Here is a 25977-nt window from a genome sequence, read left to right as displayed (position 1 = left end):
GAACCGATATTTTTCTTCTTTACAGTAAAGCTTCTTACAGGTGTAGGATAGGAGAGGGTGTCTCAACCATCTTATGATAAAGAGCCTCTAAAAAAATCCCCCCCCCCCCCAACAAAAAAAAAGTATAATGAAGGGTTGACTCTCTCCCCTTCAATCAAGTACCCTATATGACTCTAGGGGCGTAGTCACGAGTAGTAAAAAAGGTTTTACGAATTTTTTTCTAATTCAACTAAAAGATTATTTGCATTTCTTAACTTTTTTTACCTCTGTCTTTGGAAGCTTGTATTATTAGAAATTAACTACTAAAAGTAAGATTTTTCATGATTTTTAAGATGTATGTGTTTTGAAAACTTTTTATGATGTATAGCATTAAAGTAAGAAAACATCCTTGACCTTTAAAAGTTTTTAAAAGAAATGTCAGTACATCTTTTTAAAAGCTTAGCTTTTCTATAACTATGGTCTATCGGTGCATCAAAATGCAATAAAGCTATTTTGGAATATATTTACTTTCAATTTTGTTTGTACTTATTAACATTTATTTATCATATCGTATTATAAAAAGCTCTCCGCGGAGTTTAAGATGAAAGGTTATAGACAGTTTTGTTATCTTTGAGAGGCCAAAGGCCCAATCTAACAAACAACTTTATAGTTTGAAATGTCTGCCGGTCTTAATGGAATATTCTTTTAGGAAACGTGATTTTCTCAACTACTAATTAAGATAGAAAAGTGTATGCTACTAAAATGTTCTTTAAGTTATTAATGCATGTATTTAGATGTTTAAGAGATTCAAAGTAACACAGAATACTGTATGATGCGGGAATCTAAAGGAACAAGACAATGGCTAATAAATTAATGTACATCCCAAATGTTGATACACAAAATTACCCTGTAGATTACAATTAGTAGTTGAAACGTGTGGCTACTTAACTTAAATAACCAATCAATCAAAATTATATTCCCAAAGTTGTTGAGCCAATATATAAGAGAGCGTTATTGTAAAACTTTGGGGACTAGTGTAGTAAACAGCCCTATGTCCCTTCCCTCTCGGTGTTTGATGTCTTAATTAAATGAAGATGACACAACAAAAGTGAAATTGAAGATTTTTTTCTTTTTTTCTCTTTTCTCTCGTTTTCCTTTTTTCTTACTCTCTCCAATAAATATAGAAATTCTAGATCCTCAATTCTTTAATTCAGCCTAAAGGAAAATAACGTAGGAATGATCTGACAATATTATTGGTTAGAAAGTGTATACATTTTGAACGAAAGGGCTGTAATTTATTTCTATCTATCTATACAAGAAGTCAGCTATAAAAAGTAACATCTTTTTTTTATAATCTAAGCCAGCTTTCCGGAGATTATAAATGTAATATAAATAAAAAATATCGTCACTATTATTAATTAAATGAATAATATGTGACTGAATAAAAACACAAAAATCTTCGTCTGCTAAAATTTACTTTATAAATTGGACGGATAATTGTGTTTGATTAACCATCACTAGGTTAATGAATCTATTATTTTTCCCACGAGGGAAAATTCAATCATTTAAATGTGAGATGCAGTGATAGGTCATAGGAAGATAAATAAAATGTGTCTCCCTTCCTTCCCCCTCTTTTTACAAGCAAAGCTGTTCCATAATTAAGGCCTGTACGTCTCCCTGTACGACAAAAAGATACAACATTTTAAGCGCAGCATCTTTATAATCGAGTTATAAAATGTAAGTATGTCCTTAAACAGAATCCTAATTTTAGATTACAATTCTGCTTATTAAGTTTTGTCACTCTACAAGAGATCATGTTCGTTCGTTTGTTTGTTTATTATTCAGATCTTTGGTTTTATGGGTGTTGTCATCCTTGTTTCATTAAGCATTATATCGACAATTTTATGCAAACTTTAAAAAAAATTAATCATGGTTGTTATCCTTTCATATATTTTATCCTATTATGTGGTAAGTTTTTTCTGTCTGTAGCTTAAGATTTCGATAAATACTGAATCAATTGAGTTCTCCATTTCATGGAAGCTTCTTACAGGTCCCTATATGGGTTTAAGCTATCTAATATTCATGTCTAATTTTTGTTTTAGACTTTTTTCCTTTTCTTACTCCTTCGAATACAGAGCTTCTAGATGCTAGGAACGCAGCCGCTAGTTAACTAGTTACCACCCTGTCATATGCAATAAAATCTGTCAATATCCCTATCAAAAATTGAGTCGTTATTATGTCAACATTCAAATTCCGCGAGTTGGCTCCTAATTTTTACTGGCTCCTAATATCGAATTTCATATGCATTTTAGTAAAGATTATAAGCAAATTTACATATATAATCCCAGAATTTTGGGAGCCAAATCATTTCTTCAAAGGCGATTTTTTTCATAAGAATGTCGTTATAAAGTCATAATTTGTCGATATCATGTCAGGAATAGCCACTTATTATCAAAGCCATAGAGTCGACATAAACCAGAGATCTAAAGGGATAACACACTATACATAACCAATGATGATACACAAAATTACCCATTCTGTAGGTTACAATTAGTGGTAGAAACCACTAATGAACCAAACAATCAAAATTCAATGAAAGTCTCCAAAGTTGTTGAGCCAACGAATAAGAAAAGGTTATTATAAAGCTTTGGGGACAAAATTAATTCTGGGGATAATTTAGAATTGCAAAACTTTCCTTGTTTATTGGCAATCTTTAAATTTTAATACAACATAAAAATTTATGTATATCATAGTTATCGCATTGTATTATAGTTAGCTTTCCGCGGAGATTAAATCGAAAAATTATTAGAATTAAAACTGTTTGTTAGCCCCGAGGTCCAAATTCCAAGGCTAACAAAACTGGTATTCATCTCATGATTTTATTTTAATATTAGTGGAAAATTGTCTGCATTACGATGCTATACATGATTTTTCAGTATGTCTGAGAACCGGTTCTTATCCAGCGGATATTATTTAGTTTCGCAGTCATACTGAAAAAGAAGTGTATTGAATAATGTGTTATAAAAAGCAACATTTTATTTTTATACACTTTAAACTGATTAGAAAGGTGTTGTTAATTATTTATATTTTTCACATAATTTATCATTATTTAGTTTAATCATTTTCGCGCTTGTTTGTCAATCTGTTATCGTACCTATCAATTAATTATCCATCCATCTGTCTGTCTGTCTATCCATTTATATATCTATTTATAATTGTTTATCGGTCTTTCAAGTATAGATCTTAGCCAAACGGCATTAGTTGGAAGAAATCAGAGGTTGATTCTTAAAAAACTTTTTGTCTCACTGCACTGGCTCACTAAAATCAGTGAGGCTTGATAAAACTTTTTATGAAAAATCCTACAAAATTGCACAAAAAATCTTCAAAAATTAAACAAAATCTTATTTTAATGATTTTTTAAATTTTTATATTTCTATGCGATTTTGGAGATTATTTCACAAAAAAAAACTTTTAGTAAGCCTCACTGATTGTAGTGAGCAAGTGAGCCAAAAAGTTTTTTAAGAATCCACCACAGGTCTTACTTGAGACGTTAAAAACATTTTCCGTAACAGAAGAAAATGTATAGCAGCTACGCATATGGCCTCTAGGGGCTGTGTATTCGACGAGGCAGAGGGAGGCTAAAAAAACACGTAAATATAAAAAATAATAGTCTTAAACCATTATACGGGACAAGTAAAGCCTACATAAAAGATGAACTACTTAATTAGTTCAGTAGTTATTGAGATCTTAAGCTACAGACAAAAAAAACTTTACTACTTTATAAAATAGGATATGCTACACTTTCAGAGATATTTTAACAAAATATCTATTGTTTCACTTAGGACCAAAATAAATATAATTTCTTATTAAACACCTTTTAATGCCCCACTCATATTAATGAACATTTGGAAGAAAATTTAGCCGTATATCTGAAATGGGAACACAGTAATAGTGTCTGACTGATTATAACGTAACAAAAAAAATTAGCCAATGAGAGGCCACTATAAATTTTACCATTGGTCAATAACGGCCTCTCATTGGCTAATTTTATTTTGTTACGTCATAATCAGTCAGACACTATTACTGTGTTCCTGAAATGGTATGATCTAAGTAAATTACATTTACATTTAGTCTATTCAAATATGTTGATCCCTATGGTTTTACGAACATACCGAATTATTACAATTCATCCAGCCGTATATCTTAAATAGCATCCAAGCAAATGACATATCCCCCCTAAAAATATCTATATTAATATTGACGGATCTCACTGAGGGATGAAAAAAAGTAAATTAACTTTTTTCTTCATTTTTCTAAGAAATCTTTAAAAAGAAATAAGTCGTCTATCTTTTATAGAAGCCGAAAAAAGAAAAAAAGACTCTACTTTCTACTGTTTGTAAATTGTAGTATCAAGCTATGAATGCAAATTGTATAATAGGCAAGTAATAAGACAATGGTCTATAAATTGATGTAAATCACCAATGATAATACACAAGATTACCCTTTCTGTAGATTATATTTAGTGGTTGAAATGTTTAGATACTCAACTTAATAAACCAACCAATCAAAAATCAATAAAAGTCCCCAAAGTTGATAGCCAACGAATAAGAAACGTTATTATAAGACTTTGGGGACTAGTGTTATAGATAATTTTCCCCCTCTCTCTCTGATAATATCCGCGTCATCTCACTGAAAACAATCTAAATTCTTCACTGTGTACAAATAAATCACTATATAATTTCAGATGTCCTAGCTTTAAGGAATTTCAATACCAACTGCTACTTAAACTTTATTTATGTGTGTGTGTGTGTATGTTTGTGTATTAATTCTCTAATGTCCATTTCCTTAGTTGATTAATATCAAAACAAGACAGTAGAACATCAGCTTAAATTGAGCTGTTACTGTATTGTGATAATACTGTTATATAATGTCCTTGAATCCAGCCTTCTCTAGGAGAAATCTGTTTCACGGGATGGTTTTCAAACCCGCTAAAAATAGCCAATGTTATCAAATCATAAGTACAATAAAACAATGAATGCCTCGGGATTTGAATTTTCTGATGTTTTAACTAAATTTATGTAATTTCTAAATATAATTCATATTTGCTTGTGTAACCAATTTTAGGTTTACAATGATTGATTTTTAGTTTGAAAAAGAAAGAAATATTGAAAGAGGGAGGGGGGGCTTATTTTTTTATTTTTTGGAGGGTGGAGGTAGCCTCCCTCAAAACAGATATAAAAACCTCCCTTGGACCTATAAGAAGCTTTACTGTAAAAGAGAAATCTATATCAGTCAAGACACAATGATAGACTAATAGACATATACTTTTATACATATACTTTTATTTAAGGAATAAGCCATGCTTTTGTATAATAAGATGTAAAGAAAATTAATTTTGTCTCAAATAATAATCATTGTTATCAATTTTCTGTTACATTGAACGAATTGTTTCACGAACGCATTGGTTTACAGGAGAGAGAGAGAGAGATAAAGAGAGAGAGAGAGAGAGAGAGAGAGAGAGAGAGAGAGAGAGAGAGAGAGAGAGAGAGAGAGAGAGAGAGAGAGAGAGAGAGAGAGAGAGGGAGAGAGAGAGAGAGAGAGAGAGAGAGAGAGAGAGAGAGAGAGAGAGAGAGAGAGGAAGAGAGAGAGCGAGAGAGAGAGAGAGAGAGAGAGAGAGAGAGAGAGAGAGAGAGGAGAGAGAGAGAGAAGAGAGAGAGAGAGAGAGAGAGAGAGAGAGAGAGAGAGAGAGAGAGAGAGAGAGAGAGAGAGAGAGAGAAGAGAGAGAGAGAGAGAGAGAACGGAGAGAGAGAGAGAAGAGAGAGAGGGAGAGAGATTAAAATACGACGAACGAAGAAATATGTTGAATCTTTCAAGCAAAATGAATTAAAAGCCAAACAAAATAATAAAATTCTAAACTCTAAAGAAATATGTTGTGTATGTGTAAGATCTCTCAAATAACTGCACCTATTTCTCCACAATTTTCAGAGAAGCCTAGTAGTGGCCCGAAGCTGGCTATAGACTAAGGGTTGGATTTCTAATTTGAAAATTATGACATTTTGCCAAAAACTTTAAAAAATGCCAATAAGCAAAGATAATAGATGATTATAGAGATGCTTCGCTTAAAATATAGTATCTGGTTGATCTAGGATTCATTGTTCCCAATATCAGATGAATGAGACAATTTAATACAAAAAATTAATGTCAAAACTCAAAAAGTAAAAATCTATAACTATTATAGAGTTTCTACAGGAATCTTCATCAAAAGTTTGATTTAGATAAGACAATTCTAACGTGTCTAAATTGACTAAAATGTACGTACGGATGTACAGACCCAAGCTAAAGAAAATCCTAATTTGAATTGAATATCTAAAAATCTATGCATTAATTTATTTAATTTCAGCCTCATTGAATGGAGACCTGTCACGTATAATTTCTTCATCTCTTGTCGTAAATTTATAAAGGGACAATCTTTGGCTTCCATGAAAAGCCAGGGATCTAAAGAGTTAAGACAATTCCTGATAAATAATAATAATGATACATTAATATTATCCTTTTTGTAGATTACAATAAGTGGTTGAAACGTTTGGAACTGAACTTACTTAACCAACCAATCAAAATTTAATTTAAGTCTCCAAAGATGTTACGCCAAGAATTGAGAAAACGTTGTTATAATACTTTGGGGACTAGTGTAATAAACAGTCCAATGTCCCCTCCCTTCCTAATGAAAAGCTCAATACGTCCAAGGGTGGGAGTAAAGGGGTGATTAACCCCCTCAAACTTAGAAACCCATAATTTTATCAACCACAAAAATTTTAGAAATACTAGAAGATAAAAAGGTCGTCTCTACTAAGAAGCATTGTTCCACAAAATCTTAGCAGAAATTACCTAATTATTTTTGGAGTTAATTCAGCTGTTTGTTACAGATGGGGTTCGGTGCTCGCTGGTAACTTTAAAGAAAAACACTGGCCATAAATGATTTATCATAACGTGCTAAACAAACTAAAATGTTTTAATTTTTGTCATATAAAAGATTGTCCTTTTAAATTCTTTGACTGAATAATAGCGAAGATACTCAATAGGCATATTTACTTGGATTGTCTGTAAGTTTCAAAATTGAGGAAAAACTGATTTTTTTACTTGATTTAAGTTAGGTATTTTGTATTTTTATGTTTTACAAAGGAAAAATAGAAAAGTATGAATGTGTTTCTTATCAGAAAGTATGTATGATTCATATATCTATCATGCGTAACCTACCAAGTCAGCCTAAGCAGTTTTTCAGATGTTGCAGTCGCGGCTTGGGGGAAGAATTGCCCACTTTTAGCCGCAGACACCACACTTTAATTCAGCCACTCTACCTCCTGCGGATATCAACTGAAGAAAAAAATGCTTTATTGAATTAATTAACACTAGCGGCTGCACCCAAATATCTATATATGTGGCTTTGTATTCAAAGCTTGAGAAATTGGCGAGAATAATAGCTTAGAACCATCCCAAGGCTTATATATGTCAAGGTAATAGCCAAAAACCATCTTAGGACCTATGTAAAGCTTACCTGATATATAGAAACCAATCAGTTCAGTAGTTATTGAGATGATCTTAAGCTTCAGACAAAAAAGAAGGAAAATCGACCACCCGCCCCCCATTTTCAATTTAAGTTTTTAAAAGTAAAAGTAATTTTTTTCTAAAAGCTATTTCTCTTGGGAGAGTGGAGATATCTTCCCCCAAAATGATTACAAACCTTCCCAGACCTGTAAAAAGCTTTACTGTAAAGAAGAAGCATATCGGTCCAGCGGTTAGCGAGATCCTTTGCTACAGACAAAAACTCTTACTTACATATTAGGATAATGCCTTGTTAACAAAGTTAGTCGCAGCCTTCAAATATCAATATCCTTAGTTTTTAGTTGGAATGCAAATTGGGTCCATTTAATAAAATTTCGCAAGCGTAGCATCCAGGGTGGGGGGACATTGGGCTGTTTATTACACTAGTCCCAAAAGATTTATATTCACGTTTTCTTATATTCATTGGCTTAACAACTTTGGGGACTTTACTTGAAATTTGATTGATTGGTTTATAAAGTTGAATGTCCAAGCGTATCTACCACTAATAATATTCTACAGAAGGGGTAAGACTGTGTATCGTCATTGGAGACCCACATCAATTTATCAAAAAAACATTTAAAGAGTAAATAGCCACAAAAACTGCTTTAATTAATACTTCGTTTTAAAACTCTCAAATATAAAGAAAAACTTACCCCCATTCATATTTTGAACCATTAAGTCAAATGGTTAGTAGTCATACTATCTTATGCTTTTTATGAATGATACTGTTATTGATTCTCGCAGACCTTGATATAATATTTCTCCCAGCTGGCTAATATAAAGATACCCTCATAACTTTACTCCATTCACTCCCCCCCTGACTTGACCATTAGATTTATATTAGCAACCTAAATTCCTGTCACAATATCCTTCGCGTATTCCAATCTCCTTTGTTATATAGCAGATGTTCAGTGGTCGTTAGAGATTAACGAAACCTTTACAGATATAAGCATATGTCTTTAGTTGCAAGACCAACTGACCTAGTTTTTAGTATCGAAGCTACTCTATAATTCACTGTCTGTCCGTAACGCTATGGGAGAAACGTGATTTTCTCGGCTCCTATTCAAGATAGACAGCTGAAATTTTTGGTGAAGATTCCAACTATATATGCCCGTCTAATATATACATTGTTTTGTCTGTCTGTCAGTTATTTGGGGTGCTATATCGATTACTAGATTTTTACGTTTTTGTAATTTTCTCAACTACTTTTCAAGATAAAGGGCTGAAATTTACAGGGATTAATTAATTTTATATTCTACATAGTTTTATTAAGAGTTTTTTTATTAATTGGGGTGCTAGATCGATTCCTAGATTTTCATGGTTTTCTCAATTCCTATTCAGGATTGACGGCAGAAATTATCAGGGATTGAATATGCTCATGTTCTACATATTTCCATCAAGTTTCATTATGATTTGTCTATTAATTGCGGTGCTAGATCGATTCCTAGATTTTTAAGTTTTCATGATTATAAGGTTGCATGATTTTAAAGATTTGATGATTTCCCTTTACCAAGATTAATATTTATTGTATGACACTGCTTTATAGTATTTTTTTCCCCGATATATATTCATAATTTTTGAGCTTCGCTACTTATGGATGTTGTCATCCTTGTTTTTATATACATAGGTACAGTGATCCTAAAAAAAATTTTCAGTTGACTAGCTTGAATAGCAAACCACGGTGTTACTAACAGACAAACGGATCAAAGTATAGAAAAGCTTCGCTTATGATACAAAAATTCCATATTTCTCAACTCAATGTATATTTCAATAGTAATAATAATTTCTTTATTAATCTAGAAAAATTAATAAAATCTATTTGTCGTCAATTTTGAATCTAATAACAAGAACGCTACAAATGCACAGCACTAGAAAAATATCCACTACATAACAATAGCAAAAATAGAAGAAAATTGGTTTTAAGATATGTTTTTAATGATTCACAATAAAATGCTATTTCTGCTAGTTTGAAAATCCTAAATTATTATCGCATCGCATTAGACAGCTTTCCGTTTTATGGGTTTTATTTTAATATTCGTGGAAAATCGATGCTATACGTGGGTTATTCAGTTTGGCTGAGAACCGGTTCTAATCCATCGGATATTAATCAGTTTGCAAGCCATACTGGAAAAATCAATCTCTAATTTATTATTTTTCTTTTAAAACATTTTAATGTCAAACATTTAGTATTTTTTCTCTATATTATATAGCCAATAAAATTAAACATTTATGAATTTTTAGATCATTTTATTGGCTATACTACAAGAACGCATTGAAAAAAGCAAATTATTTAACATCTAACAAGCAACTTAAATTTATCTAAAAATAAAATATAATGACGACAAATAGATTTTTTTGGCAACTTAAAAAACCGATGGCGCATTTTTTATAACATTTTTAATATAAATCTTTATAAATGGACAAAAATTACTTAACATAGCGCAACTTTTAGTACTATTATATCATAACAATATAATTTCAACGTAGATGCCATTATTTAATTTAGAAAAATGATTTGTCGCACCAAAAGAAAATTTATTTTTCCGCCTCATTAGAATAGATTAGTTATTTAGCACACCGTTTTATAGACAGCTTCCCGCGGATATTAAACTAAAAATATATAAGATTAAAGACAGTTTTGTTAATTATTTCAATATTTGTTGAAAATTGTTTATAATACGTTGCTATACATGATTTTTCCGTATGGCTGAGAACAGGTTTAGAATCCACACTATGAAAAGTTTACTGCTGTAAAAAGTGATTTTCTAGTAGAATTTTTATCTTATTAACAGAAACCTATATTAAATGATTTGGGGAAAAATAATTTTTCTTCAGTGCTATACCATTACCCACCCCATGGTCTTAGCCAGATTTGATATTTAAGCATAGGTTCATGCATACATATTTGTATATAGACAGATAGCTTTATCTATATATGTATGTATATAGATGAATAGTCAAGTCAGTTATAAATAATATTTATAATACAATATGAATTAAAAACTTTTATTTTGTCTTTAAACTTAATTTAACAATATATCAATGTATATCTATGTCCAAAAGTAGCGCAGTAAAGTGTTATGCAGTAAAAATAGAAAAAAGGACGTAAAGTCTTGCCATAGAGTAGTTACACTACAAAAAATAATATTCTAAGTAAAATTTAACTAAGTTTAAAAACAAAGTAAATTTAAGTGATGTAATTTTGGCAACGAGATTAAATCAGAAATTTTTAGTTTTAAAAGATTTTTGGGAACTAGTCAAAAAATGGAAAGATAAAACAAGGGAAAACGGCTGGTTAAACCTCATAAAAATCAGGAAAAGTAGTAAAAAGTACTGTAATACACAACTTTTAGAGACTTAGCTATTAATTATTTAGCCTTAATGTTTCTAATATTCCTGTGAGATAAACCGTTTGGCCGTTAAGTCCCTTAATTATATTTAAAGAACTTTTCATCATCTTTCGACTTTAGCAACTAAGATTCTTTTTGTAAAAATAATATTTATTCAAAGATTCAAAATTTCAAAGAGATTTTTGAAAAATACTTTTGAGTGAAAAAAGGTCATAAAAATTGGCATTCTATAATTATTCCTATTACAATAATTCTATTGTAATGAAACCTAATTTAAAATAAATTTGTGTTTAATATAAATTGCACTATTTTAAATAAATAAAACTGGCTATTGTTAATTGCATAAAAGATACATAAGTTTTGTATATATAGAAAAATCAAGCAATATCAATTTAAAAAAATGTCATTAGCTGCAAACTATTTTTTTTTTATGAAAAATAACAATCAATATGTTAAGAGCATGATAAGAGGTCATTATTTAAAATTTTCAAACAATACGTATTTTTTTTTATAAAGTCACCTTAATAAATATCCCAAGAAAAGTTAATCATCGCATCGTATTATAGACAGCTATCCTCTGATATTAAAATGAATAAAACCAGATTTTGTAGCCCCGAGTGGCCGTGGCCCGGGCTAACAAAACTGGAATTAATTTTATTATTCGTGGAAAAATGTAATACGATGCTAGACATAACTTTTTAGTATGGCCGAGAATCGAATCTAATCCAATGGATATTAATCGGTTTCAAAGCCATATTAGAAAAGTGTACAAATTCACACAGACAATTATAAACAAATAACCTCTGCATCAACTCTAAAATTGCATAGACGAAAAACTACTAAGTTGGGAAGCCACTAGAAATGCATAAAATTCACAAAACTTGCTTCAAATATAATTCAGTCAGAGACAAAATGAATTAGGGCTCGGCAGCGGTGCATCACCTATCTGTAAGCCTCAGTGAAATTAACCTTTACAATTTTAAATGAGCTGGAAGTCTGAACCTTTGCCGAGCCCTGAAATAAATAAATAAACCTATTTCACAAACAAGTTAGGTACTGTAAATGTAAAAAAAATAAAATGTAAAAATATCAAAAAAAGGATAATAAAAAAATATGACACAATTTGAGATCGAATTTAAAGAAATAAAATTTTTAAAAATTGCTTTGCTTCAAAATATCAATACCTAGGTATAGACTTAAAAAATAACTAAAAAGTAAAATTTTTATTTTGTACAATGTACATAATTTAGAGTAGGTTATGTACAGGTTCAATGTAATTGTAAATGCATACAAATAAGTAAGGTAACCAAAATTATGCTATAATTGACAAAAAGACTTTTTTATTATAAAAAACAGAAGAAAGCCTTAACATGTAAAAAAAAATCCTCTACAAATTTCAAAAAGACGTCGTTCTTTAATAAAAAGAAACAATGTTCATTGATTTTGAATTAAGTCATTTAAAAAATGTAATTTATCTAGTGTGGAGAAAACGTCTTTTCAAAATATGCATAGAATTTTCTTTGACACTTAAGCTCCCTACAAAAAAAAACTGAGATTTGCCTAACTCCTTATGGCAGTAACCTTTATTAAATAAGCATTTCTTTGGCTGTAATCAATTCAGAAACAAAATTAAATATTGACAAATTTCACTAACTTCCATTAATTTTGAACTTTACTAGAAAAAATGAGCATTATATATAAGGACAGACTTGAAAATATACAGAGTAAGAAAGTTTGGTATTTTTAGGCATTTTTTTAACCTAAAACTTCACTTCTGTATATGTTTAAATCTAATGATAACATTTATGTAAAATATCACGGTTCTAATTATTTAATAAGATGATAAAACAACTTTATAAAAGAGTTTCTTTGATTATTCTTTGTAAAATAATACAAACAATTTGTAATTTGATGTGTTTTTGTAGGATCACGTTTGCGGATATTTTGCTTTAAAACCGCATATTTTTTGCACTTAACAAGTGTCTTTTGTTTAAAGAGTCACAGAATGAATATATTTATATTTTTATTGATTGTTCATTTATTTACACAAGAAATCCTTCGCTCACATTTACAGAAAGTTGGGTTCGGATTGCCTGAAATTAAAAAAAAACATTAGTTTATTTTTATCATGACCATTTATTATCAAGTTAGCTGCATCTTTTTAAGAGCCAAAATGTATTTGATTTAGTAACAGTAGGTAGAGTTTTTAATATCTTTAGTTATAAGGGTAATATTTATCTATCGCAACATTATATTAAATAATAATTTTTTTTTGGCCCCGAGGCGATACATTTTTTTCAGTATTGATCATAACCAGTTATGATCCAGCGTACATTAACCAAATTCGAAGCCATACTGAGAAACAAATTACATAGGTAGTACATTAAAATTGTTGGAGAAGAAGATTAGTTAGTGAATCATATTTTTACCATACCAACAAACAATTTCAAATTAGTAAAATGAGTTTTAATTTGTAAGTAGATACCATTTATAGTCTATTGGCCTATCTCTCCCTCAGGTTATTACCTGTATAGAATTAATAATTTTCTTCTGATGACCGACTAGTGTTACTCCGAGGTCAACTAGCTGAGTGAGCCCCAGCCGGGCAACCTGTTCTATGCTCACAATCCCTGCGGCGGCGAAATTATCGCTATACCTGAACACAACGATAAAACTTACTTTTTGTCAAACTTTTTTTTTAACGTGTTGAGGTATTTGGATTAGTGAACATTGAAATATTTTTTGTAGAATAAATATTTATTGGTTAGCAATGATTATATATATTCGCAAGAAATATTGATTTTTAAGACAGTTTTTTAGATACACCTAAAATTGTTTTAATTGTGTGTTTGTTAAAGTTACCATTTCAGAAAAATTATAGCAAGCATAAATAAAAATTCTTAGAGGGAATTTTCTCACCCCAATCGCTAGAAAAAAAAAGCTTGGACATCCTTGTTTATCAGTCTATCTATATCTATCTATCTATTTACCTTGACATTTTAATGACAGCTTTTTACCAATCTCTTAAAATTTATTTCCCAAACTATCTTTATCAGCAAGGACATCCTAGAAGGGTGTAAGAGTGTTGAACCCCCCCCCCAAAAAAAAATTTGGGAGTGCCATTCAAAATTTTTGAGCATATATTAGATTTAACCACCCCGCCCCCTCCATAACAATTCTAATCTAAAAGTTTTTAGAGGTATGTTTCACCAACCTTGAACTAAAAGAAAGCTTGGACGTGAGTGTTTATGAATGTATTTACCTTGACATTTTGATGGTAGCTAACCATTCATCTACAGACTGGAACTGTGTCAGGTCAGGTGCGTCTGGAGCAAAAGGATTGCACACCTGAAAAGCAAAACGTGTTACCATCCATATATTTATATTACAAGGATGTCATCATTCAGAAGTAGCGAAGCATTGGGTGGACGGACAAAGGTTTTATTTAAATTTCTTAATGTCTTGTGTTATTATATTTATATTTTTGTAGCATGACTGATCGACCAACGGACAAGGTAAAATACATACTGGATGTTCATTAATATATAGCATCTTCATAATAAAAATCAACAGTCTATCTTAAATAGCAAACGAGGATACTAAATTTCCCTGATATCATACGGACTGACTGACGGACCTAAAGAATATGTTTTTTTTTAGCTTTCCAAGATGCTCATAAACCAAGGAATAAGAGAGTAATAAGTTATTATTCCAGTATGGCTTCGAAACCGATCAATATCCGCTGAATTAAACCCGGTTTTAAGCCATACTAAAAAATCATGTATAACATCGTATTACAACCAATTTTCCACGAATATTTAAATAAAAATCGTAAATCGAATACCAGTTTTAATATCATAATTTTTAATTTTAATATCCGCGGAAAGCAGTCTATAATACGATGCGATAATTAACTATTACACATTTAAATATCAAAATTTAATTGATTGATTGATAGGTAACTTACCTGGTTATTTGTTGCAATTTTTCTTAAAGTTTCTGGACAACAGATTAATTTATCCAGGGTCTTCACTATGTTACTAAAGGTTGGCCTGAAAATAAAAAAATATATTTTTAATATTTACATATTTCTTATTCATCTTTGTATCTATTTATCATTGTATCTATCTATGCCTTTCTTTTTTTCTGACTGCTTTTATATAACAAACCATCTGTCTATCTGTTCTTTTTTTCTATTCGCCTGACTATCTATCTTAATCTACCTGGCTGCTTATATAATGTATATCTATCTGTTTGTCTATCAGACTATCCATCTGTCTGTCTATCTATTTATCTGTCTGTCTTTCTATCCATCTACTTGTCGATCCATTTGGCTGTCTTCTGGATGTCTACAAATCTATCTTACCATTCAAAAATCTATCTGTCCATGATATATCTATACCTATGAGACCGCTCTTTCTGCCAGCAGTCCAGCATCAGCTGATGAAGGGCTTCTGGACAGTCCATGGGGGCGGGTAACCGAAAACCTAAACATGAAAGTATTTAGTTTTGTGTTTTTTTTTTATTTATCACTGTGCAGGAATGAGAAACAAACACAGGAAAGCAAGAAAAGTTATGATATGAGGTCCCATTTACGCTCTTGTTATTTTACATCAGATTCCAATTCATAACTTAAGCTTTCTCATTATAATCCTAGCCATGAGTCATAATTACAATTATCACCTAAACTAATTTAATCGATTTAAAAGATAACTCAAATTTAGAAAGGGTAAAATATTAGTAGGATGTAGAAAAAAAAGATATTATTACAGATTTCTCAAAAATAAAATTGTGAAATAAAATCATTTTCTTACCTTTCTCTATTTGTTTGATAACTTCTTGATTTGTCCAATCCCAGTACGGGCGTTCTCCGTACGACATCACCTCCCACATTACAATACCTAGATAGATAGATAGTTACTTCAATACATACCTAGATAGATACTCAATATTTGTACATAGGTAGATTATTATAACATCTCTATCAGAAAAGTGGTGTAAAATAAGGGGAGTGAAAACACTCTTAGGTTTACACCACCCTTAAAAATTGTTTATATCCCCTAGAACAGCGAAGGGTGATGTCAAGGGTGGTGGTTGCATTTCAATTAGTAGATTATGCTTAATTAATTCTTGAGTATGTTATTGTTGATTATGAAAAAGGCAGAGAAAAGGTAGAAAAGGTATCCACCCCCTTATAATAATGAACATCCCTAAAACTCAAATTCCCCTCGATTTTGGTTTAAGGGGGTGTCGAAATTTCGAACAACCCCTTGGCAGTTATTTATCTTTTCTCTGTCAGTCAGCCACCTATGAATATAAACTTCTCATCTAGAGAATCCAGATCATCATCCGCGTGTAATGGATGCGATCCTAGTTTAAGTAACATGCATCCAACCCTTTGAGTAGATGAGCTTTAACTGAAAAGTCCTAAGTGTGCATGCATGGTAATAAGTTTCCCCTTATTTTAAATATTTGTCTTGAGCACCTGACATACCAGCAGTAGGAACCATTTTCCTTCGGGGTTAACAAAACTAGTTTTGTTAACCCCGAAGGAAACAAGGGGCGTCGTAGCTCAGTGGTAACGCACTGAGTTACGGTGATGAGAGTTCGAGTTCTAGTCCCCATGTGGCAACTCAAATTTCTCAGTTGAATACATTCACGCAACTTCCCCTGGTTGTGTAAGAAGGGGATTATTGAGTAAGTTTGGATACTTAATAGTCAAGTACATAATATCAGTACTACCCTTATCCCAAGCTCCTCTGCGGAGAGCGTCATTCATTACGGTGACTTAATTTGGGACACCTGCCATACTCGGCGAGGGTGAGGTAATAATGAGTAGCTCTCATGATATAGCAGGTCAAGTCATAATGTGCTTGAACGTGGAGCTTGATAGCCCTAGTGGCTATACAAAAGTGTCTCAGCCTACTCCATGACTACTTAGGTCCAAACCCTAAGAAACTATGGCTAATCAATCAATCAATCAAAAGGAACCATTTTCAAAGTCGTAAGTTATGACACGTCAAACGGTATCGAGGCGAGATTCGAACCTATTACCTCCCTGACGAGCGGATGCGCTACGTATTGAACCACGGTCGCAGGTATGAATAAAAACTTACCAAATGACCAAGCATCTGATGAGGAGGTAAATTTTCTAAAAGCAATTGCCTCCGGGGCTGTCCATCTGACAGGAATCTTACCCCCGCGGGTTGTGTATGCTCCGTCAATTGCGGATTCAGAAATTTCCCTGAAACGAGAATTTATTTTTGGTATGATTATTTACAATTTTTAGATACATGCAACTATAAAATGTTTTCTCATTAAAGAAACAGTACGTAAGTTCGTTCTTATAACGATTACGAAGTTATTAGGCCTTTAAATTAACTTGTTCAAATTATATGGATCATTGAGCAAAGTTTTGAATCGATGAGACGATTCAAACTGCCTGAAAACATACCACTATCCCCCTTTTTAGTAGCGAAGCTACTCTATAATTCACTTTGTCTGTCCGTCAGTCAGTCCGTTAGTAAGTCCGTAACGCTATAGGGAAAATGGGATTTACTCAGCTCCTATAAAAGATAGAATGCTGAAATTTTTTGACAACATTCCTATTAGTAAGGAGCACAATTAACTATAAAACATCAATGGCGGTCGGACCACTTTTTATCAGGTTTTAGGCTATTTTTGGTATTTTCACATTTTTCTGCATATCTTTGGTGTTTATGGTCCGATTTCCAAAATTTTTTCATTTATAGAAATCAAAATTAAATTTCCTGTCGTTTAAAGAAAACAACTATGACGGTCAGACTACCTTTAAACAGGTTTTAGGCTATTTTTGTATTTTTCACATTTTTCTCTATATCTTTGGTGTTTATGGTCCTATTTCCAAATTTTTTTCAGTTATAGATATCAAAATTAAATTTTCTGTCATTTAAAGAAAACAACTCACGGTTGGTTTTTTATTAAATGAATAAGTTAGGGTACAATGTTTGGCACTTTCGATATATGTAAATGATAACAACAAAGCCACAGAATACGATAATACCTTCAAAAAAATCGATGAAAATAGTTTTCATACTAAATTTTGTTTTTTTTATATTTTTTCTAAAATGTCATGACAGAAGATGCAAAATGTCGTCTTAGTTTTTTGAAAGGATTAATCTTCTCTGAAATCTAAATTATCAAAATATTTTTTTTGGTAAATGATTATACGATATTTGTCAAACATTTTATCAGAAAGAATTATTTAAAATTGTGAAGTAGAAACCTGAATAATTTTTCTTGTGGAAATAGTTTTCTGCAAATGTTGATAAACATATGTCTGCTAGCATTAAGATGTTTGTACTGCCAATACACGTTGGGTTTTATTTAAAGAATTTCTTTAAAATGTTTTTTTTTTTACATTGTATACCAATAACGCAATATTTGCTATCAAAAAACCCCCGACTAAGACTCGCCTACGACCCGATCTTTTAGGATTGCTTTGTAATTTACATTTTTGAAAGTCTTTCAACAGTATACACAGCAAATTCTCTCTTTTTTAACTAACTTTCCGAATAATATACCTAAAGCATTTGAATTGACAAAGGCTATGCTAATATTTTTACCATTCAAGTTTATTTAATATTCTAATAAATAGCGCAACCCTCCAAGTTTATGACTACTTTTCATGAACATATGATCTAAAGAATAAGATCTGACGCAATGTCATATAAGGATATTATAATATTCATTAAAAAAATTGTTATTTTTGCATATATGTTACATTTTACAGTGTTTTGTGGCTCAAAAGAAAGACAATTAAAAATTATTTCATATTATATAGTTTAAATTACATAAGATAACCTAGAAATAGTAAAAAATTCCCTTTCTTTTTTTGTCGCAAAAGAGAATTCAACAAAGATTTTCATTAAAAAACACCTTAGTGTAAAAATTAAAAAGTTTAAACATGGTCACAAAAAGATTCAATTAGTTTATTAAATGTTTCATTTTCAGCAACTTAAAATGCATTTTAATACCTTTTAATGATTTATTTTTTAAAACATCATTTCATAAAATGTTATTGATTTTTAAAGTTATATATTAGAATGTTTTTAAATTTTGTTAACATTTTGTTTTAAATGTAGAAAATTGGTAATTCTAAACATTCAAAAAATTATTTTATTAAATTTTCATCACTTAAATTGCATGTTTGATGAAATTTTCAACTGATAATTCAAGAAAAATCGTTTAGGTTTTATTATATTTTACTTTGAAATGTTAAAAAAATATATTATTGTCAAAAATGTGGAAGTTATACTTTCCTCAAAAAAAGACCTAAAACATGCAAATTAACACGTGTAATGAGATTTTTTTTCTTTCAGGTTTAATTTTAAGTAATTATTGATATTTTTTGTAAAAAGGATTTTATATAAAAAGTTTTAAAACTCGAGTTATGTAGTGGTTCTAAAAAAGGTTGTGAATTTATGCAATTTTCTTGCAAAAAAATTTTTCTAGGATTTTAAAAATAGCAAAGGGTGTTATTAGACGTACTTACAGATACAATTGCTAAGTCATTTTGGCCAAACACTAAAATAAAGTTTTGACATCTGAGGGTCCAACCGTGAAATATGACAGTCAGACTACCTTTAAACAGGTTTTAGGGTATTTTTGTATTTTTCACATTTTTCTCCATGTCTTTGGTGTTTATGGTCCGATTTCCAAAATTTTTTCAGTTATAGATATCAAAATTAAATTTCCTGTCGTTTAAAGAAAACAACCATGACAGTCAAACTGCCTTTTTGCAGTTTTTTTTGGCTATTTTTAATTTTTTCCTTATTTTTCCATTTCTCTTATGTATATAGTCCGATTTTCCAAATTTTTTAAGTTAAGGATATAAAAATTGAATTTCCTGTCGTTTTAAGAAAACAACCGTATTCCCATCCATGAATTTTTGGGCTTCGCTACTTATGGATGTTGTCATCCTTGTTTAAAAGTAATTTAAAATAATTTTTTTAAAAAGTGGGGGAAATGGTTTTCAGTGCTCGATAGAATTAGACACTTAGTAGGAAGGCACCGACCAACCACAATTGTAGAAAAGGTTTGATTGAAAAATTCCACAAACAAAAAGTTCTACCTGCTGAGGCCGAAATCAGCAATTTTGCAGACTAGTTGTGAGTTGACAAGGACATTCCTAGCGGCCAAATCTCTGTGCACATAGTTCATCTCTGCCAGGTACTGCATCCCGTACGCTATACCCCGCATCATACCAACCAGCTGCATCACCTGCAAAATTTAAACCAATAAGAAATCCTATCCGTTTGGCTAAATTCATTTGACAAATGAGAAAAACGGCGGCAAACAGTATGACTTTTTAAAGGGCCAGAAGTTATATTACAATGGATATAGAATACGTGGATATTGTGACAGAGGACTTTTTGTAGTCAATTTAGAATACTAATATGGTCCTCAGTTATTGGTCAATACATTGTTTCATGATCAGGTGAAAAGTATCGTTATATTAGCCAGATGGGAGAAACTTGGACATAAAAAATTACAGAACCATATCTCACATTTCTGCCATAGCATAGGTAAATAGACAAGGTTTAAAAAAAAACTTTAAAGGAAAACATTTCTTTTACAGACATAGTAACAAAATGTTTGTGAATAAAAATATCTTTGCCCTTGGCTCATTATTTACGAAAAAAAAATTTTTCTGCATGAGGTCTCAAATTTTGATAAAGACTTCCAGTCCTCTTTATTTGGTCATAAACAAAGGGCTGGGTAATTGTTAACCTTTTTAATCCATTTAAAGTCCGATTTTCGCGCATTTTTTCACTGTGGTGTTTTTACAATGAAAAAAAGGCAATTTTTCGTGATTTTCAAGTTTAAAATTTTTACATTGATTTTTAACTTACAGACATGTTTTATATATCAAATTAATCCCCCAGATGGGTACAATATAGAAATTTTCTTTAAAATCACAAAAATCAAGAATTACAGGGTGTCCCAACAAAAATGTCAAAACACGTTTTTTGAACATATGACACTGCCACACAAAACATTTTGCCCATGTTTACTGTTTAGGTTTGAATATTACTTTCAATTTATCTTTCCCTGAATCAGTGTAAAGAATCAATACCTGGAATTTTCCATCATTTGCCCTGAGGAAGGTATCTAGGCTTCCATTTTCCATGTATTCTGTGATAATCATCACTGGTGTACCCTTCGTTACAACTCCCTAATACAAAAGATTGTTAAAAATAAATCTAAACTATTTGCTAGTCAATGTTTACATTATGTAATACAAATTAATGGTGACATTTTACCCCCAAGATGAAAAAGTTAAATAGGTATAAGTTTTTTAAAATACCCTCCCCCCATGTACATTTTTTCCCGCCAAACTTGTTTGAAGGGGGGGGGGGGTGGAGGGGGGGGGGTTCGGCACATTTTTTCCTTCTCCCAAATATGGACTTGAAAATATTTCTACACGTGCATTTAAGTGTTTAATTGATAATACCTGTAGGAAAATAACATTAGGATGTTCAAACTGGCCCATGATACTGGCCTCTGTCAGAAAGTCTGCCCTGGCCTTTTCACTAGAGCCTGGTTTCAAGGTCTTGATGGCAACCAACATGTCCTGAAAAATTAAGTTTTAGGTAACATTTCTATATAATGATTTTTAAAAATAAAGCTTTTTCTACTTTAAAGCAGAGTTAATTTTAACTTTGAAACTATGTGATAGAAAAAGACGTTTACTTGCTTATTTGCCTCTTTGTTTTATACAGAAGTCGTTAAGTTGCTTTATATAGATTTTTTATTCATAGATGACTCTTTTAAATATTCCCTTTAAAAATAAACAGCTACCTGTCTTTCACCCTGCTGCAGACGGCCGCGGCACACATCCCCAAACTCTCCGCCGCCAATAATCGCCTCGATGGTGATAAACCGCGGGTCTAGCTCCTTGGCAAACTGTCGCACCGCCTGATGCGGATCCTCGTAGGTGTGCGGGTCGATGTAGGTCTTGTGGGTGGCGAAGGTGTTGAAGAGCGGCATGGTGCCGTTAGTGTGGGTATGCACAACTCCTGAATTAATAACAATATTATTGTTGTGTTGTCTACTAATGTATTGTCTAGAGGAATAAGAGCAAAACAATGGATATATTACTACTTGGATCTTACACCATTTTTTATGTTCTCCAGTAAAGTTAAACACACAGCGGGCTAAAATAACGAAATCTCCTTCACTCTTCTTCCCTTCTACTGGATGAACAAACTGACTGGTAAGCGAGTTCCATGTTAACACCCAAAATAGACGAAAATTTTTCCTTGTCTTAATATCCACGTATATTCTACAGCCATTGGCAAAACAATGAATGTGTTTGATATTAGCTTAAACTGGATTAGTAATTTAACATCATATGTTAGAAACCCATTACTGACTAAAGCTTAATAACCCTTGCTTGAGAATATATTATAATTGGCTACCTTATTACAAGCCAAAAGTAAGAAGGTAGAAGGGAAAAAATATATAACAATCAAAATAATAATTTAAAAGAAAAATTTAAAATAGTACTTTAATATTAAACAAAAGAAATTTAGAAAAGTTGTACCTACACATTTAAAGGGCCAATAAAAGATCGCATTACAAGAAATGTTTTTTTTCTTGTAATAATTAAAAAAAACTGACCTAATGTTTCAACAGAATAATGTGGTGAGGGACCTCTGAACTCCAAAGTATCAGTGTCTCCTCCAACCTAAATTATATGTAATTTTGAAATTGTTTAAAGACTTTTTTAGGTAACTATCAACATGTATGATTATTGATTGTCCTAAAACTATTCAAAATTAAAAAATAAATAGGGGTATACATCGTTTTGTGTCCTTACATCCTTTTGTCTGTCTACAAACCTGTTGATCTGTATCGTAAATATCTTAGGAAGCCCGTTTAAGACTTGTAATAATTTGGTTATATAAGCGGCAAGTTAAAAGTCGGCTAAAATTGGAAGAATATTCATATTTACTCTTTTAGTTACTATCTATTTTATACTTAAAATTAAGATCAAGGACGTCCAAGTTTTTCTTAAAATCAAAATTAGTGGTTTCAAAGGATTGAGGGGGGGGGGGTAATCTAATGAATAAAAAAGAAATAGTTAGGGGGTAAAACGAACACCCCAATACACCCCACCCCATTGGACGTCTAAAATAAACATTAAAATTAAGAACCCACCTGTTTCTTAACCCAGTCATCAGAACCTCTCTTGAAGTACAAGGTAACCATGATGGTAACGATAATTAGAAGGACAATTCCCGCGATGACTGCCCCAACTATGGAGGGGGTACCTGCCCCCTCGTTTACTGGGTACGCCTCGGGGTCAACTAGCCCGGTCATCTGAAATTTTAAAAGATTAAATAATATATTTCTTTTTTTATCAATTGATAATCATTGTGATTGGTTTCAACTATTCCGCATTTTTCATTCCATTCTACTAGTGACTACGCAACATTGAAGCTGAAATAAAGCTTATAACCAACCAAAGGCTATGTGAAGTTTCCCCAAAAAGCAAAATTCAGTTCAGTAGTTATTGAGTTCTTTAGCTTCAGATAAAAAACCTTGCTACTACTTTCTATAATACCTAGGATAATCAATCAAGATACCTGATAAACAATTTGTGAGAATTCTCCCCAGCGTTGGCTTGTCTTGGCCCGTACTTGGAAACCATATTCGGTTTTCTCTCGCAATCCTGGTGAAATAATCGTTAGGTATACAGTTCCAAAACATTAAAAATTCGGTACTGTTTAAATCTTACTTTTAAGATATTGAATAAATATTGTAATGGTATTTTAGCTGGTTTATTACCAAACAGAGAAATCATACCAAGAAAGCGAACAATAAATCAATCTGCCCCCCAAAAACATAAGCATAGTAACTCTATAATTTACCTGTGATGTCAATCTCTTCATTACGAGTGGTGAGGGTTGTAGTGTCATTTGAGTCTCCACCACTTTGCCGCTCAAAATAACGCACCTATAGGAACAAAAAATGAGAGGAGAAAAAAATTAAAAAGTCGACAATGACCAGGAATCTAAAGGGTTAAGACAATGGCCGATAAATTGATGTATATCACAATGATGATACAAGAAATTACCCCTTTTGTAGATTACAATTAGTGGTTAAAATTCAATAAAAAGGAGAACGTTAATTAAAACTTTGGGGACTACTGTAAAAAACAGCCTGATGTTTCCTTCCTTACTGATAATAAAAAGTATGTTCCAAAAGTAGCAAAGCACAAAAAGAATAACAAACTTTAATAAAATATCATAACAAACTTAAAACAAACAGACGGACAGATATAGTGAGTTATGCTTAATTGTCATGGTAGTATAAACAAGAAATTTGAAAAGAAAAGAACTACCTATTGACATTAAGATTTCGCCACTAAAAAATACTAGATCTATGATAAAGGATTAAATTTGCCGTTTTAAACATTAAATTCAGAAAACATAACATGCTTTGAATAACATGGTAAAACTTAGTGCCTACCTCATACATCTCAATATCAATGAACTGATCATGTGGAGGCCGCCAGACCAGCTGGACACTTGTAGCCTTCACATTCCTCACATACAGAGAGGGAACCCTGCGGGGTCCTATCCCCTCCGTTGTCACTTTGATTTCGGAGTACCGCGGCGGTTCTCGGGCAATCTAGAATAAACAAGAATGATTACATCCACATTAACCTACCAAATAAGCTTTTTTGTCTTTATCGAAGGATCTCGAAAACCGCGGAACCGATATGGTTCCCCGTTACAGTGAAGCTTCTGAAAAGCCTAGGGAAAGTTGGGGAAGGACAAATCCACCCTCCCAAGAGAAATCACCCCAAGAAATTTACACGCAATTTTTTTTTACTTTTAATTTTGAAACTTACACCCTATAGGTATACTTTTAGTATCTTATTTACAGTGAAGCTTTTTAGTTTTTATAAGTTCCGGTAATGTTTAATTTTTTTTATATTTGAAAAGTTTGTAAATAGTCATGTATTTTGAAAGATGTAGCCAAAATCTTTTACCTTAGAAACTCCATTTTGGCTGTAGACTCTAAACTTGTATTCCGTATTGGGCTCAACACCCTGCACCCTGACAAAAGTGCTGTGGATTTCGTCCTGGGCTGGAGTGTAGACAAGCTTCGCTGCCCGATGAGTGGGGAAGATGCAGGCCACTCTGTACGTGATGTCTGTACGTCCACCCTCGTCACGAGGTGGCTGCCAAGCTAAAAATAGATAGAACATTGTAATTTTGTATAATTCAAAATGGAAGAAACTGATATAGGTCCAGTTGTTAGCAAGATTCAAAGCTTAATACGAACAACCTGTTACTCTTATGGAAAGATTAACCAGTCTTCATTCTCTAATTTAACACTGATGAGAATTGTATAACATGCTACCTAATTAAAATTGTTTTATAATATTAGGATAAAAGTTGAGATGACTTCTAAAAGGAAGTTTTTAAGAAAAGTTTTTCAAGGTCTTAAATTTCTGTCTTTGATTTAAACAAGGAAGAGCAAATAAGAATTGATAACACAAAACAACGATTTTTTTTATATGTAATAGCTAAACAAATTCAGTTCTTGGGTGGCGCGTCTATGAATTCAAATACCTAACAAAAAATACTTTCAATTGCACTTTACTTGCAACAAAAAGTGGACCACAAAAATACTTTTAGATATTTTTTATCTTGCTATTTTGTACTATTCTCTTGATTGTATAAACGCGAATGCACATAAAAGAAATCTTTATCTGTTTTTAATGAAATAGTTGGCTCCAGTTAAATGAGACCTCTACCCTTCCCCTTGTATTCTCTTTTTTAGTGGCAAAGCTTCTCAATAATACTAAATGTCCGACTGTATGACCATGTGTCCTTTTTATGTCCGTCTGTGTGACCATATGTCCTTTTTCCCGTCTAATATAAAATTATAATTAAAATTTTTTGCTCCTATTTATATTAAATAGGTAACCTAAAGTTTCTATGCCTAATCCTAAAAATTTATTTGGTTGTTCTTCTTTGCAACTAATGGA

General features: G+C 31.7%; 1 protein-coding gene across 9 annotated transcripts in view; it reads right to left on the bottom strand.

Moving 5' to 3' along the window:
* Positions 1–9324: 9324 nt before the first annotated feature.
* The window catches only part of Eph (Eph receptor tyrosine kinase), a 36884-nt gene continuing 20231 nt past the window's right edge, over positions 9325–25977 (bottom strand). Inside the window, exons 12-30 of one of the 9 annotated variants that reach the window (XM_080147721.1) lie at positions 24973–25172; positions 24447–24608; positions 23846–23930; positions 23561–23646; positions 23133–23294; positions 22593–22659; positions 21771–21988; positions 21424–21543; positions 21046–21144; positions 20041–20189; positions 17045–17172; positions 15743–15829; positions 15331–15415; positions 14896–14980; positions 14191–14276; positions 13455–13584; positions 12510–13021; positions 9942–12245; positions 9325–9374 (exon numbers count right to left, since the gene is read on the bottom strand). In XM_080147721.1, the coding sequence (XP_080003847.1) occupies positions 12971–13021; positions 13455–13584; positions 14191–14276; positions 14896–14980; positions 15331–15415; positions 15743–15829; positions 17045–17172; positions 20041–20189; positions 21046–21144; positions 21424–21543; positions 21771–21988; positions 22593–22659; positions 23133–23294; positions 23561–23646; positions 23846–23930; positions 24447–24608; positions 24973–25172 (2000 nt within the window). In that variant the 3' untranslated portion in view covers positions 9325–9374; positions 9942–12245; positions 12510–12970. Of the gene's footprint in view, positions 12246–12509; positions 13022–13454; positions 13585–14190; positions 14277–14895; positions 14981–15330; positions 15416–15742; positions 15830–17044; positions 17173–20040; positions 20190–21045; positions 21145–21423; positions 21544–21770; positions 21989–22592; positions 22660–23132; positions 23295–23560; positions 23647–23845; positions 23931–24446; positions 24609–24972; positions 25173–25977 lie in introns of all 9 variants that reach the window. The other 8 variants (XM_080147722.1, XM_080147726.1, XM_080147725.1 and 5 more) reach the window with 8 other exon arrangements.

This window comes from Acartia tonsa, chromosome 14, assembly GCF_053477335.1.
Source record: "Acartia tonsa isolate MP-2025a chromosome 14, ASM5347733v1, whole genome shotgun sequence".
Lineage (NCBI taxonomy): Eukaryota > Metazoa > Arthropoda > Copepoda > Calanoida > Acartiidae > Acartia > Acartia tonsa.
Note: the sequence above shows the minus strand (reverse complement) of the source record. Positions and strands in the feature narration are given on the sequence as shown.